The 15,022-nt window shown below is 44.2% G+C and overlaps 1 protein-coding gene across 1 annotated transcript; it reads right to left on the reverse strand.

Moving 5' to 3' along the window:
- Window positions 1-3,026: 3,026 nt before the first annotated feature.
- KCNE2 (potassium voltage-gated channel subfamily E regulatory subunit 2) lies at window positions 3,027-11,085 on the reverse strand. The gene is made up of 2 exons (XM_061402252.1): window positions 10,723-11,085; window positions 3,027-3,699 (listed from the first exon to the last, which is right to left on the reverse strand). Exon 2 carries the CDS (start codon window positions 3,685-3,687, stop codon window positions 3,316-3,318), a length of 372 nt encoding a protein of 123 aa, XP_061258236.1. The 5' UTR covers window positions 3,688-3,699; window positions 10,723-11,085; the 3' UTR covers window positions 3,027-3,315.
- Window positions 11,086-15,022: the final 3,937 nt, after the last annotated feature.

Here is a 15,022-nt window from a genome sequence, read left to right on the forward strand (position 1 = left end):
ATCTGGGTTGGCCCCAATATACTTTAAGTGATGATAATAAAACGTACTTAATTAGGGGAACCTGGGTATTTTCCCCTTTGTTTTTCTGTGTCAAAGATAAAAAAAGCTTGACACCATTGAAGTGTAAAGGATGGACTTTATTCAGTAACTATCACAATAGGGAAGAGAACCCAGCATGAACCAAGCTCGCTTTGTACAGAGGTACCTGAGCATTTTAAAAGGAGAAGGAGGGGGACTTCCCTGATTTGATCCCTGGACCAGAAACTAGGATCCCACCTGCCTTGGGGGAACTGAGCCCATGTGCTGCAGTAAGAGGAGTCTATGTGCCTCAACAAAGACCCAGCACAGCCAAAATTTAAAAAAAAAAATAAATGATAAGAAGGGGTTGGACAGCAGGTACTTGAGCAGAGTCAGTGGAAATTTATAAAAAGTGAAGGGGACTGGGTCAACTGCATCTGAGTCTGTCAATAGATGCTTACCTGGAGGAGAAACAAAGTTCAGCCTTTATGACTGGAGGCAGTGGTGCAAGTTAAAGCCGTTACCTCCTTGAATGCTAGCATATCAAAGAGACAAGGCGGTTCTGGGTGGTAAATGATTTATACCTCAAAGGAGGAGAAAAAGGATTTATAATTGAAAGGTTTCTAAAGTAAATGCTGTAGCAGGGATTCAGGGGCTGATTTGCCTACCACCAGGTTTTGGCCTGAACAAATAGTACGTTCTCCTGGCCCCTTAAGTTTTCCTAGGCAGGCACCTTAAAGCATGCCAGGATCTCCTTAGGGATGTAGGTAGTGTTTGTTCAAGTCTCTCAGTGTGGGGAGGTGGATGGTATCTTTTGTGCCAAGAGTCTTCAGGGTTTTTAGGCCAAGGTTGAGGTCAATTCAAGAAGAGGGTTCAAAGGAGCCTGACCAGGGTTTGGTCAAGGAGATAAATTTGGTTTCTACCAAATTTAGTAGAAACCAGAAGTTTCTACCAGTTAGTAGAAACCTTGGATTCCTGTCTGGATCCAGACCCAAAGCCGAGATTTTGTTGCCCGAGTTGCTGCTCTGGTTGTTGTTCAGTCACTCAGTCATGTCCAGCTCTCTGTGACGCCATGGACTGCAGCACACCAGTCTTCTCTGTCCTGCACTGTTTCCTAGAGTTTGCGCAAACTCATGTCCATTCAATCAGTGATGCTATCCATCTGCTGCTCTGGGCACGTTGATTAAAATGTTCTGGAGACTTCCTGGTAGTCCAGTGGTTAAGAATATGCCTTCCAAACTACTCTCTTCTTTTGTAAATGTTTAACACAATTTTTCATAATAAAATTAAAAAAGAAAAAGAATCTACCTTCCAATGAGGGGACACTGATTTGATACCTGTTCGGGGAACTATGATCCCACATGCCACAGGGCAACTAAGCTTGCATGCCACAACTAAGACTGAATGCAACCAAAATAAATAAATTAATTTTAAAAAAAAATTGTGTGGTTCAGCATTTCTGGGTTTCTCATCTAAGGAGAGAAACTACCCTTGCCATATATGCTCTTGGAATATGGGTGGCTTTCCTCAACAGTGCATTGAATGCTTCTGTTAGCACAGTCACATGCTTGTTATTAGGAAACAGACCTAATGTCTTTCACTCTAAAGAGACAAATCTTGTAATCCATATAAGATGCTGAAGAAGGACTCCTCTTTTCAATTTTGTCTCAGTGCTCTGAGACTTGAGGCTTTGTTCACAATGCCCTGTCTCGGCTGAGTAGACGGGGAGCTGGGGAAGGAACAGAGTATAAGCAAGGGGGCATGAAGCTTCATGAGGTTACACCCCATATATCAGTCTTGCTGTTGACTTTCCCCTCTCAGCGGCTCTCTGGACCTTAACCCGAGGTGGGCAGGCCCTCTGTTCTGGCTCCTCCCACTTTGTGTTGGTCTCCGTTATAACCCTGTCACTTTATATCATCAGGATGTTCTGACTCCTTCTCTGTGCCTGCCTCCCTCTCTGCTGAGTGAGTTCCTCCAGCTCAGAGAATCACGTTCATCTGTATACTCCTGGTCTAGGCCATTGACCCAGAAAGTGAAAGTGAAAGTCACTCAGTCATGTCCAACTCTTTGTGACCCCATGTACTATACAACCCATGGAATTCTCCAGGCAAGAATACTGGAGTGGGCAGCCTTTCCCTTCTCCAGGGGATCTTCCCAACCCAGGGACTGAACTCAGTTCTCCCGCATGGCAGGCAGATTCTTTGCCAGCTGAGCCACAAGGGAAGCCATTGACCCAAGTAGACAGATAATAAATGGTACTTGATTGAATTAAGGAATGAAGTCACCTAATCTGTGAACTGGGGTTGCCTATCCATAAGTGAAATGGTCTGACAAGGATTCTGTGATCTTCAAGGTGCCCTTTGGCCCTGACATTCTATAATATCATGACCCCCAGGGTCAAAATATTAAGCAGTTACCATCTAGTTCTTCAATAGACCTCAGCAATTCAGCCACTTTCCATACATTCATGAAAATAAATTTCTTGAAACACAAATAAGTAATTGTAAACCAAGAAAATAAATTGAGTGAAAAGAATGAGTGGTTTATTAGGCAGCATTTTCACATATTATTATTATTTTCTATAATAACAAGAACTTTTAAGTTAGTCTTCTGTAAAATTTAAAATGTTAATTAAAAATATGTTTCTGTTATACCAGGTAGTTCCTAAAGATTCTATCTATTTGGTGTGGACTCTGCCCTTATGAAATGTTGGTTCTGTCTTCCGACTTCCAAATAAGCTCAATGCCAAGGAAACAATACACATAAAGGAAACCTGTGGTTCTGTTCATTTGTCACTTCAGACTCTATATTCATGAATTAATAAATAAATGCTCCTACTTCAATCTAGTGAGCAAGTGATAGATTTTTGAACCTCCATTTCAGAATAATACACCTTGGTTACTTATAAACTGAGTCAGTCAAACATACAGAATAATGTTTCACAAGGGAGACTATTCAATGATTTGTTAATTTCTCCTTTCTATCCCCACTGCCACTGCCCAGGCACATTACTTCAAATTTGGTTTTATTTTCACTATTGACATTGATTAAAATGACACTGACATTGCACAGAAAGGAAAAGAGGTCTTCAACATAAATTATTGCTCCACAGAGCAAACGTGAAGCATGAGATTGAAATGTCCTCTTAGCTGATCAGCTACGGGATCTCAATGAAAATTCTCAACACAGAGTGAGGAACTTAGTGTCTTCGAAGCATGACAACTTGGATTGACTCCATGGAACCAGCATCTCTTCCTATTTGCATATCAGATGTTGACTCCATGCCTCCACCTCTGATTAAGGAGACATCGTGAGCGCTGCTGCACCTGTGTTCTCATGGATGGTGGCCCTTGGTTCTTCTAGGTTCACAATTTGACTTCTGTACTTCCCTTGCCAGTCCTCCACGATGTACTGGTGGTATGGGTCATTGGAGTGCTCTCGTCTCTTGGATTTCACCGTGCTCACCAGGATGGCTACAATGATGAAAGAGAACATTCCGATCATCACCATAAGGTACAAGATGACATAGTAGAAGTTCTCAGCATCAACCTTGGCTTGCAGGGCCTCTTGCTCAACCGTTGTGTTCCTGCGCCAGTTTTCCATGTAAGTGATAAAAATCTTTTTGAAGACATATTCCAGTGTCTGTGTCAGATTGGATAGAGTTGGCATATTTCCGTCCTGCTGCAATTTAAATAAAATAGGTGAACAAGTTTAAGAAAATGAATTCTTTCTCTATTTGGCTGCCTTAAGGAATGGAGGGAGGGCCAGACAAGGTTAGGTGGGGGGAGTAATATTATTTCTTCTTTACCTGGCTGGTGATTAAGTGCATATTTTATTATTCTTTAAATTTTGCATGTTTTATGCAACAGTTTTTCATGCACAGTATCTTATAATAAAAGTAACATAAGCACATAATAGTTACAGAGCATATAAAACTATATGTATTATGATCCCAATTTGCATATATAAATAAATAATATATGTAGAAGAAAATGAAAAAAGCCTGGAAATAAATAAGCTTAAAGTGTTAACATGGCTGGTATACTCAGATTTTTTCTTCCTTATATTTTTCTTATCTTCAAAATTTTCATTGATTACCCTTCATCCATTACTTTGTTTCTAAATAGACGGGTCACCTCACAATAGCTAGCACAATGCCTTATTCATAATAGATATTCCACAGACATCAGCTGAAGGGAGCAATGATGATGTATGTTCTGTGTTCTTAGGGAATTATGGGGCAGAAGTCTGCAAGGGCCGTGGACAGACATTGTGATGCTCTCCGTTTCCTATGTGTAGGCTGTGATTTATTCCAGGTATCCCTAAGGTATGAGTATGTCCTTCTGTATTTGAACGAAGCACTTTCAGTAAGTGATACAAAGGAACGTGAGAGATTACTCATATTTCACAACTCCATCCTTGTTCCCACTGCCTGGCCACCAGCGTCTCTCACCTGGCGGACACAGTGCAGTACAATACAACCCTCCCTAAAACCGCCTCCCCGGGGTCACATCTGCCTATCTCTGCCCAGTCAATGTGCTCTTTTTAAGAGGGAAATGGGAGCATATCGTTCCCTTGTTTTGAAAACATGCAATACCTTCCTGTTGTTCTCAAAGTAAAATCCTCCTTCCTGGCCTGGCCAGGCCAGCCCCTAACCACATCCCCAATTATTCTTCCCTTATGGCAACTGGTCTTACTGGCCTGGCCTGCCTTCCTCCATGTCAGTAAACATTCTTCTGCATCAGGACATTTGCACATTCTATTCCCTCAGCCTGGAATACTTTCCCCCTTCTCTTCCCTCTGCTACCTCCTCGACCTCTGGGGCCCAGCTTAGCTGCTGCTTCTGAGAAAATATCCCTGGTCCTGCTCTCAGCCATTCTCCCCTCCCCAGTTCTCTCCAATAGTGTCTTTGTTTGTGTTGTTTGGTTGTTGTTTTAGTTGCTAAGTCATGTCCAACTCTTTTGCGACTCTATGGAAACTGTCCGGCTCCTCTGTCCTTGGGATTCTCCAGGGAAGAATACTGGAGTGGGTTACCACTTCCTTCTCCAGGGGATCTTCCCAACCCAGGTATCGAAGCCCCATCTCCTGCATTAGCAGATGAGTTCTTTACCACTGAGCCACCAGGTAAGCCCAGTGTCTTTTTACTTTTCTTCAAAGCACTCTCTCCAATATGTGGTAATTATGTGTATATGTCATTTTGTATGTGTGTAATTATTGGCTTGTGGTCTCATGTTTCCCATCAGTCACCACGCCTCTGTCTACCCTCGTTTAGCAAACATTGGCACAGAGTCTGGCACACACTGGATGTTTGATGAGTAAATGAATGTGCCAGGTATGTGCCGGCATTGGAAATGCAGCAACAGCGAATATGAGAATTCTACCTGTGGAACCTCAGTGTTGTGGGAGAGATGGAAACAAAGGAGCATGCGAGGTGCAAAACATTGTAACAGGTGTGAACAGAGAGGGTCAAAAAGAAATTTAACAAAGATGTAAGATTGCCCTGAAGTACTCGCCATGCACAGTCTGTGGGGTCCCAAAGAGTTGGACTCAACTGAGTGACTGAACAACAACTTGCCAAGCACGTTTTCCAAGCAATGTGACAGAGGTATGCTTGTCCTCCTTAAAATAGCAGTTCACTGTTTAAGAGTGTAGCTGAACTGACTTTAACCAGACTCAAGACATCATCACCACTGGCTTCTTCCACCTTTAAGAGTCCAGGTCTACTCATCGGGGGGGACCTCACATGTGTCTCATGCATCAACAGACAACCAGCCCTTCCCGTATTCTCTGGGGCTCACCTCACAAATGTGATGGAGCCTGACTGCTTCACCCACCAGTGTTCTCACCCTCTGGTCCTTCCAGCCCTTTCCCACAGCTTCAGCCAATAAAGAAAACTGATTTCCCAGTGTATACATCCCCCTGCCACACCCGCTAGAGAGAATTCGGTTTCCTCTGGTTAAGTCAAGTAGAAAAATGGTTGGAACATAGAGACAATGGAGGGAAAAAAACCAGCAAAACAAACAAAAATCCCAGAAGAGCTAAGTTTACGAAATAAAAAGGCTGGTTCGTGGGTGATGCGGGAAGTTTAGTCTGGGAGAAGACCCTGAGCGACTGTGGAGTAGGAGGCAACTGAGAAGGGGAAGAAGGGACCTCTTCTGGGCAGAGAACTGGATCCCCTTCATGTTTTGTTGTGTTTTTTGTGGTTTTGTTGTTGTTGTTGTTGTTGTTGTTGAGATGAGAACTATTCAAGTTGTCTCTGTTCATTGAAGTGCTGTTCTGTGAAGTGGCTCCAGCATGCCCTGGGCCACCTGAGGCCCACCTTGGAGGCCCACGTAGGATCGGGGTTCCCCCAGAGAGGTGGTCACATTACAAGCTCCTCCAAGCACTGAGCTCCTTGGCCTACCCACCTTCCATGAGTCTCCTTTGTGGGCTGTGTCTCTGTGCCTGTAATTCCTGTATCCTCCAGGCAGAGGCAGTAGAGTCCCAGTGTCACATGGAAGGGATGGTAATGTCAGTCACGCTCACTGCCAACACTGTTCTGTGAATGTTTTCATCAAAGCAACTCCTAAGTTCTTCACCACCTATGAACACTCTGGGCCAGAGCCTGACTCATAAGAAGAGTTCAGTCATTAGCCCCCTGTTCCTTCAGGGCTCCGAGGGAACATAGTGGTCACAGGAGAGGCGTGCTTTGATGTTTAGCAAGGCCATCCAGGATGGGGTGCCTCAAGGGAATGAGGATGGGGCACTTTGAATCTTGAGGGGAGGATCACTGCAGAGGAAGGAAGAAATACAGCTCCACTACAGGAGGGAGCTGGGACACATTTTATTCACACATTTTATTTTATTTTATTTTTCTAAGATGTATTTAGTTTGGGGCTGTGGTGGGTCTTTTGGCTACATGCAGACTTTCTCTAGTTGTGGTGAGTGGGGGCTACTTTTCGGTGCAATGCTCAAGCTTCTACTGCGGTGGCTTCTCTTGTTGCAGAGCATGGGCTCGAAGTGAATGGGCTTCAATCGTTGCAGCATATGGGCTCAGTGGTTTCACCTTGTGGGCTCTAGAGTGCTGGCTCAGTAAGTTGTGGTTTAGTTGCTCCACAGCATGTGGGATCTTCCCAGACCAGGGATTGAACCGGTGTCCCTTGCATTGCAAGATGGATTCTTAACCACTGGACCACCAGGAAAGCCCAAGATTCACACATGGTGAAAAGGTGGTTTGCTCTTGTAGTTTCAGGAACCTAGGTCAGTGGTCACCCCAACACAAGCATTTCCCTAAGCTCCTGGTCATGTTTGCTTGCTTGCTTAGTTTCAATTTCCTGTTCATTGTGTGCTATTCACAGGATGATCAAAACCTCTCTTAAATGTAGACAATTACCTCCTTCTCCAGGAGGCAGTGATCAAGACCATCCCCAAGAAAAGAAATGCAAAAAAGCAAAATGGTTGTCTGAGGAGGCCTTACAAATAGCTATAAAAAGAAGAGAAGTGAAAGGCAAAGGAGAAAAGGAAAGATATACCCATTTAAATGCAGAGATCCAAAGAATAGCAAGGAGAGATAAGAAAGCCTTCCTCAGTGATCAATGCAAAGAAACAGAGGAAAACAATAGAATGGGAGAGACTAGAGATCTCATCAAGACAATTAGAGATATCAAGGGAACATTTCATGCAAAGATGGGCTCAATAAAGGACAAAAATGGTATGGACCTAACAGAAGCATAAGACATTAAGAAGAAGTGGCAAGAATACACAGAACTAGAAAAAAAAAAAATATCCTCACAACCCAGATAATCATGATGGTGTGATCACTCACTTAGAGCCAGACATCCTGAAATTCGAAGTCAAGTGGGCCTTAGGAAGCATCACTACAAACAAAGCTAGTGGAGGTGATGAAATTCCAGTTGAGCTATTTCAAATCCTAAAAGATGATGCTGTGAAAGTGCTGCACTCAATATGTCAGCAAATTTGGAAAACTCAGCAATGGCCACAGGACTGGAAAAGTCAGTTTTCATTCCAATCCCAAAGAAAGGCAATGACAAAGAATGCTCAAACTACCACACAATTGCACTCATCTCACACACTAGCAAAGTAATGCTCAGAATTCTCCAAGCCAGGCTTTCACAGTACAAGAACCAAAAACTTCCAGATGTTCAAGCTGTATTTAGAAAAGGCAGAAGAACCAGAGATCAAATTGCCAACATCTGTTGGAACACAGAAAAAGCAAGAGAGTTCCAGAAAAATGTCTACTTCTGCTTTATTGACTATGCCAAAGCCTTTGACTGTGTGGATCACAACAAACTGTGGAAAATTCTTCAAGAGGTGGGAATACTAGACCACCTGAACTGCCTCCTGAAAAATCTGTATGCAGGTCAAGAAGCAACAGTTAGAACTGGACATGGAACAACAGACTGGTTCCAAATCAGGAAAGGAGTACATCAAGGCTGTATATTGTCACCCTGCTTATTTAACTTATATGCAGAGTACATCATGAGAAATGCTGGACTGGATGAAGCACAGCTGGAATCAAGATTTCTGGGAGAATATCAATAACCTCAGATACACATATGACACCACCCTTATGGCAGAAAGTGAAGAAGAACTAAAGAGCATCTTGATGAAAGTGAAAGAAGAGAGTGAAAAAGTTGGCTTAAAGCTCAACATTCAGAAAACTAAGATTATGGCATCCAGTCCCATCACTTCATGGCAAACAGATGGGGAAACAGTGACAGACTTTATTTTTGGGGGCTCCAGAATCACTGCAGATGGTGACTGCAGCCATGAAATTAAAAGATGCTTATTCCTCAGAAGAAAAGTTATAACCAACCTAGACAGCATATTATAAAGCAGAGAAATTACTTTGCCAACAAAGGTCCATCTAGTCAAGGCTATGGTTTTTCCAGTAGTCATGTATGGATGTAAGAGTTGGACTATAAAGAAAGCTGAGTGCTGAAGAACTGATGCTTTTGAACTGTGGTGTTGGAGAAGACTCTTGAGAGTCCCTTGGACTGCAAAGAGATCCAACCAGTCCATCCTAAAGGAAATCAGTCCTGGGTGTTCATCGGAAGGACTGATGTTGAAGCTGAAACTCCAATACTTTAGCCACCTGATGTGAAGGGCTGACTCATTGGAAAAGACCCTGATGCTGGGAAAGATTGAGGGCAGAAGGAGAAGGGGTCAACAGAGGATGAGATGGTTGGATGGCATCACCGACTTGATGGAGATGAGTTTGGGTAAACTCCGGGAGTTGGTGATGGACAGGGAAGCCTGGCATGCTGCAGTCCATGGGGTTGCAAAGTGTCAGACATGGCTAAGCAACTGAACTGAATTGAATCTGTTTTACAAATGAGGAAACTGATGTTTAGAGAATAAATCCTTTGGTTTCAAAAGACAAGAGAATGGAGCTGCTGGAGGGCAGGGATCATTTTATGCATCTTTGAATCCCTGGGCCTGCACAGGGGTTGTTGGGTGAAGTGAAAGTCAATCATGTCCAACTCTTTGTGACTCCATGGACTGTAGCCCGCCAGGCTCCACTGCCTGTGGGATTCTCCAGACAAGAATACTGCAGGGGGTTGCTATGCCCTTCTCCAGGGAATCTTCCCAACCAGGGATTGAATCCAGGTCTCCTGCATTGGAGGCAGATTCTTTATCATGTGAGCCCCTAGGAAAGCCCGGGGTTGGTGAGGAGCAGACTTTTATTACTCATTCATTCACCTGTGTTCTGCAGATTTCAACATGAAACTACAATAGTGATTCTTAAATTATTTGTGGGAGGGGAGGGGTAGGGAGGGTCCCCAGATTCCTTGAAAAACAAAATTGAAAAATATGACTATTTTTCCCCAGAAAAGTATATGTATGCAGACACAAAGCTCTACATTCACTTTTGGGGGACTCCTGGGCCCCTGAAACCCAACCAAGAATCTTTGCTACAAAGTAGCTTTGAGATGAAGGAGTTCGAGTTCAGAGTTCCCCTGGAGTTGGCTTTGTTTCTGGGTGTGGACAAAGCTGCACTGACCGGCCTCTTAGAGCTAATACTGCTGATTATTTGTTCAGCTCTTTTATATGGACAGAGGCCATTGATAAGCAGATCAGGAGGTGCTTTTTAAGCACAGAGCTGAAAAGGGCCTCTGGGGATGAAATGCCTCAGTGCTGACCCCTGGCCAGACTGAAAAAGTCAAGGCCAAGGAGGATTCACTATTTAGACGCTGTTTCATGAGACATGGCTGGGCAACTCATCCCATACCCACAGGCAAAAACCAAATCATGGTGTGTGAAAGCTGTTTCATTGATGGACATTCTGCTGAAACAAACAGATTAACATTTCTGATATCCAGAATAACTATTTAACTGATAGACGTTGACCACATTTAGTATAAACAGTTTTTCCTCCTCTAAGTTGAATATCATAATAGGCATTCACCTTAGGAAGGAATGGAGAGGCCACTATTATTTACATCCTGTTGAACCATTTGAAGTTGCCATTTATAGAGGTTAAAAATTGTCGGATATTGGCAAGGTCATACAGTTTAATACAAATTGGTCTACATTTTCAGGCATTCTTAATAGATGGTTCTTGCTCAGTCAAAAAAAAGGATGGGTCCCTAGAGATTCTTGGAGCTTGTCTGCTGCTTTGGGGAGAGAGTAACTATAGCCCGAGACAAGCCCTTGGAATCCCCTGTCCAAGGTCACAGTGCTGAGTCTCGAAACCCAACTCACCCAGGCTGGCACCCAGCCCCTACTTTGTCCTAGAAGAGGTCACGAAGTCCAGAAACTCCCTGTTTCCATCGCCTGCAACCAGTCAGCTCACTGGGCAAAAAGAAATGAGACCAAGATCCAAGCTGGACTCCACACACATCAGTGGGTTGAGCCCTATCTTCAGGACACATAATAACCCCTAAACTGTCACACAATGAAAGTGTCAATGGCTCAGTCGTGTCTGACTCTTTGTGACCCCATAGGCTGTAGCCCACTAGGCTCCTCTGTCCATTGGATTTTCCAGGCAAGAATACTGGAGTGGGTTGCCATTCCCTTCTCCAGGGGATCTTCCTGACCCAGGGATTGAACCCAGGTCTCCTACAACTCAGGCAGATTCTGTACTGTCTGAGTTGCCAGGGGAGCCCCAGTCATAAATGTGCATAATTCATGACAAGGACAAAAGGACACTATGAGGAAAGCCACATGCCCTTGATTCTCAAACCCAAACTCTCTTTCCCACAAAGACTGTGGCTCACCAGTATCATCCGGACCTAAAGGCAGTGGTCTTTCCCTTTTATAACAGGAATAGAAAAAGAAGAGTATCTGCATTTACCATGAAACTTCCATTTAGAAAATTAAATATTCAGGGACTTCCCTGGTGGTCCAGTGGCTAAGACTTCACCCTCTCAGTGCAGAGGGCCCACATTCGTTTCCTGGTCAGGGAACTAGATCCCACATATGGCAACTAGGGCCTGGTGCAATTAATTAAATAAAATATTAAAAAAAAAAATAAAGAAACACACATTCAAAGTGCCTGGGCAAAGGCAACTACTGAAGAAACAAGTACAGAAAGCCCTACAGAAAGAAGAAGGAGGAAAAAGAGGGAAAGGAGAAGAAGAAAATACAGGAGGAAGGGGAGGAAGAGAGAGAGAAGAGAGAGAGAGAGCAAAAGGGTGCAGAAAAGGGAGGAAGGAAGAAAGCGAGGAAGGAAAGCAGAAAGGAAAGAAAGGCCAGGCCTTGTACTGGGAAAATCATTCCTTTCATCATTTTCTGGTGAAAAAAATAGCTTTGTTACTTAATTCCTCAAACAATAAAGAATTTGTGATGGAAACTTGCCTGTGTGGTGTGTGAGTGGTAGGGAAATCTTCGCTGCACCTTCCTGCTGGCTTGGGGAACTTCCAGAGTGCTGCATAAATCTGGCCTGTGTGCAGCTTCAGCCTGTAGTCAGCCGAGCCCTCGCTGACTGCTGTCTGCAGTCCTAGATGTTTATGAACCCAAATATTTAATCTAATCTTATGTGGAAAGTCAAATACCGACCAGCAGTTGGGAATTCACCTTGGTGTCTGGAAGGGGTGTGCCTGGGTGGAGTCTGGCCTTGGGCACAAGTTCCCCTCCTCCAGTCCCATGATGCCAGCTCCAGTCGGGGTACCGGGAGCCTCCCTTCCCGGGGCAAATCTCAGTGGACAGCACCCTTCCCTGCAGACCTCATGAGGAGGGAATGTGTCCCAGAGAGCTGACGTGAATATGGCCATGGGTGGTTGGTGTGGGTTGAGTCCTGAATATTCATCGGAAGGACTGATGCTGAAGCCAAAACTCCACTACACTGGCCACCTAATGTGAAGACCTGACTCCTTGGAAAAGACCCTGATGCTGGGAAAGATTGAAGGCGGGAGGAGAAGGGGACGACAGAGGATGAGATAGCTGGATGGCATCACCAACTCAATGGACATGAGTTTGAACAAGCTCCAAGAGTTGGTGATGGACAGGGAGGCCTGGCATGCTGCAGTCCATGGGGTTGCGAAGAGTTGGACACAACTGAGCGACTGAACTGAACTGAAGTGAGAAGACGATCAGTATATTTCAAGGCAGGACCGCCTATTCTGACCACCTCCTCATAAGCCAAATTTTGTTAAATACTGTGGGTTTCTCTGGTGGCTCAGCTGGTAAAGAACCTGCCTGCAATGGGGAGGCCTGGGTTCGATCCCTGGGTTGGGAAGATCCCCTGGAAAAGGGAAGGGCTACTTACTCCAGTATTCTGGCCTGCAGAATTCCATAGACTGTATTGTCCACAGGGTTGCAAACAGTCAGACCCAACTGAGCGACTCTCACTTCACTTCATTTCACCTCTCTCTGGGAACAATTTCCAAATGAATTATAACAACACTGTTGTCTGGTAAAATAGAAACTGGTCACAAAAGGTGTTATATGGAGGAAATGGAAGCAAGTCTGCAAAGAATAAGAAAAATTAAATAAACTCTTCTTATTAAATGATCCTTTCTATGGTAGTTGGGGACACTGGAACTGAGCAGAGTGGGACTTCACAGAAGCTGACACACTCAAGTGCTTACCACGTGCCAAGCTCTTCTCCAATGCTTTTATTGTATCAGCATCATGTGATTGTTTCCACAACCCAGTGTGAGAAGTGCCGTGAACTTGACAACTAGGGAATCCAGGCACAGTAAGGTCAACAGGTCAGGAGGAAATAGAAGTAGGGCCGGGGAAGTCGCCCTGGTGGCCCAGGGGTTAAGAGTCCACCTTGTAATGGAGGGGATGCAAGCTCGATTCCCGATGGTGTAAACTGATTCCATGTGCCACAGAGCAACTAAGCCCTCAAGCCACGACTAGAGAGTCTGTGTTGTTGTTGTTTAGTTGCTAAGTTGTGTCCAACTCTTTGGTGACCCCAAGGACTGTAGCCCACCAGGCTCCTCTGTCCATGGGATTTTCCAGGCAAGAATACTGGACTGAGTTACCATTTCCTTCTCCAGGGGATCTTTCCAACTCAGGAATCAAACTCACGTCTCCTGAGTCTCCTGCATCGGCAGGCAGATTCTTTAGCACTGAGTCACCTGGGAAACTCTGTGGGGCACACAAAAAAATGTCTCCCAAGACGCAGGAAGATTCTTTGTCCCACAGCTGAGGCCCGACACAACCAAATGAGTAAATTTTAAAAGTAAGTTTTTGCCTGTTTGTTTTTAAAGAAGTAGAGTCAGGGTTTGAGTCTGGTTGTTGAATGGTGGCTGCAGAAGTTACACTCCACCAAAGTCACTTGAGTCACAGGACTGGTCATTATTCAGTAATGTTCCAGTGTAAAGGAACGTTAACTTTGTTTCATCTTGGGTTTTCTCATTACGTGGTACTCTGAACAATAAGGATTGCAGTACTCTGGCTGGCAAGTGGAAGAGGGCTGGGGTTTAAAATGACCTACAAAGTACCGTGGCCACTTGATGTGAAGAGCCGGCTCATTATAAAAGACCCTGATGCTGGGAAAGATAGAAGGCAGGAGGAGAAGGGGACAACAGAGGATGAGATGGTTGGATGGCATCACTGACTCGATGGACGTGAGTTTGAGCAAACTCCAGGAGATGGTGGAGGACAGAAGAACCTGGCGTGCTGCAGTCCATGGGGTCACAGACAGTTGGACACTGAACAACAGCAACAACCAAGTACCATAGCTAATGTGTTAGATGTGATCTGAAGAAATTCAAACTCAGACTGAAATAGAAGAAAGTGGAGAAAACCACTAGACCATTCAGGTATGACCTAAATCAAATCCCTTATGATTATACAGTGGAAGTGAGAAGTAGATTTAAGGGACTAGATCTGATAGACAGAGTGCCTGATGAACTATGGACAGAGGTTAGTGACATTGTATAGGAGACAGGAATCAAGACCATCCCCATGGAAAAGAAATGCAAAAAAGCAAAATGGCTGTCCGAGGAGGCCTTACAAATAGCTGTGAAAAGAAGGGAAACGAAAAGCAAAGGGGAAAAGGAAAGATATACCCATTTGAATGAAGAGTTCCAAAGAATAGCAAGGAGAGATAAGAAAGCCTTCCTCAGCCATCAATGCAAAGAAATAGAGGAAAACAATAGAATGGGAAAGACTAGAGATCTCTTCAAGAAAATTAGAAATACCAAGGGAACATTTCATGCAAAGATGGGCTTGATAAAGGACAGAAATGGTAGGGACCTAACAGAAGCAGAAGATATTAAGAAGAGGTGGCAAGAATACACAGAAGAACTGTACAAAAAAGATCTTCATGACCCAGATAATCACAATGGTGTGATCACTCACCTAGAACCATACATCCTGGAATGTGAAGTCAAGTGGGCCTTAGGAAGCATCACTACGACCAAAGCTAGTGGAGGTGACGGAAATCCAGTCGATCTATTTCAAATCCTAAAAGATGATGCTGTGAAAGTGCTGCACTCAATATGTCAGCAAATTTGGAAAACTCAGCAGTGGCCACAGGACTGGAAAAGGTCAGTTTCATTACAATCCCAAAGAAAGGTAATGCCAAAGAATGCTCAAACTACTGCAC

The sequence above is a fragment of the Bos javanicus genome, chromosome 1 (assembly GCF_032452875.1).
Source record: "Bos javanicus breed banteng chromosome 1, ARS-OSU_banteng_1.0, whole genome shotgun sequence".
Taxonomy (NCBI): domain Eukaryota; kingdom Metazoa; phylum Chordata; class Mammalia; order Artiodactyla; family Bovidae; genus Bos; species Bos javanicus.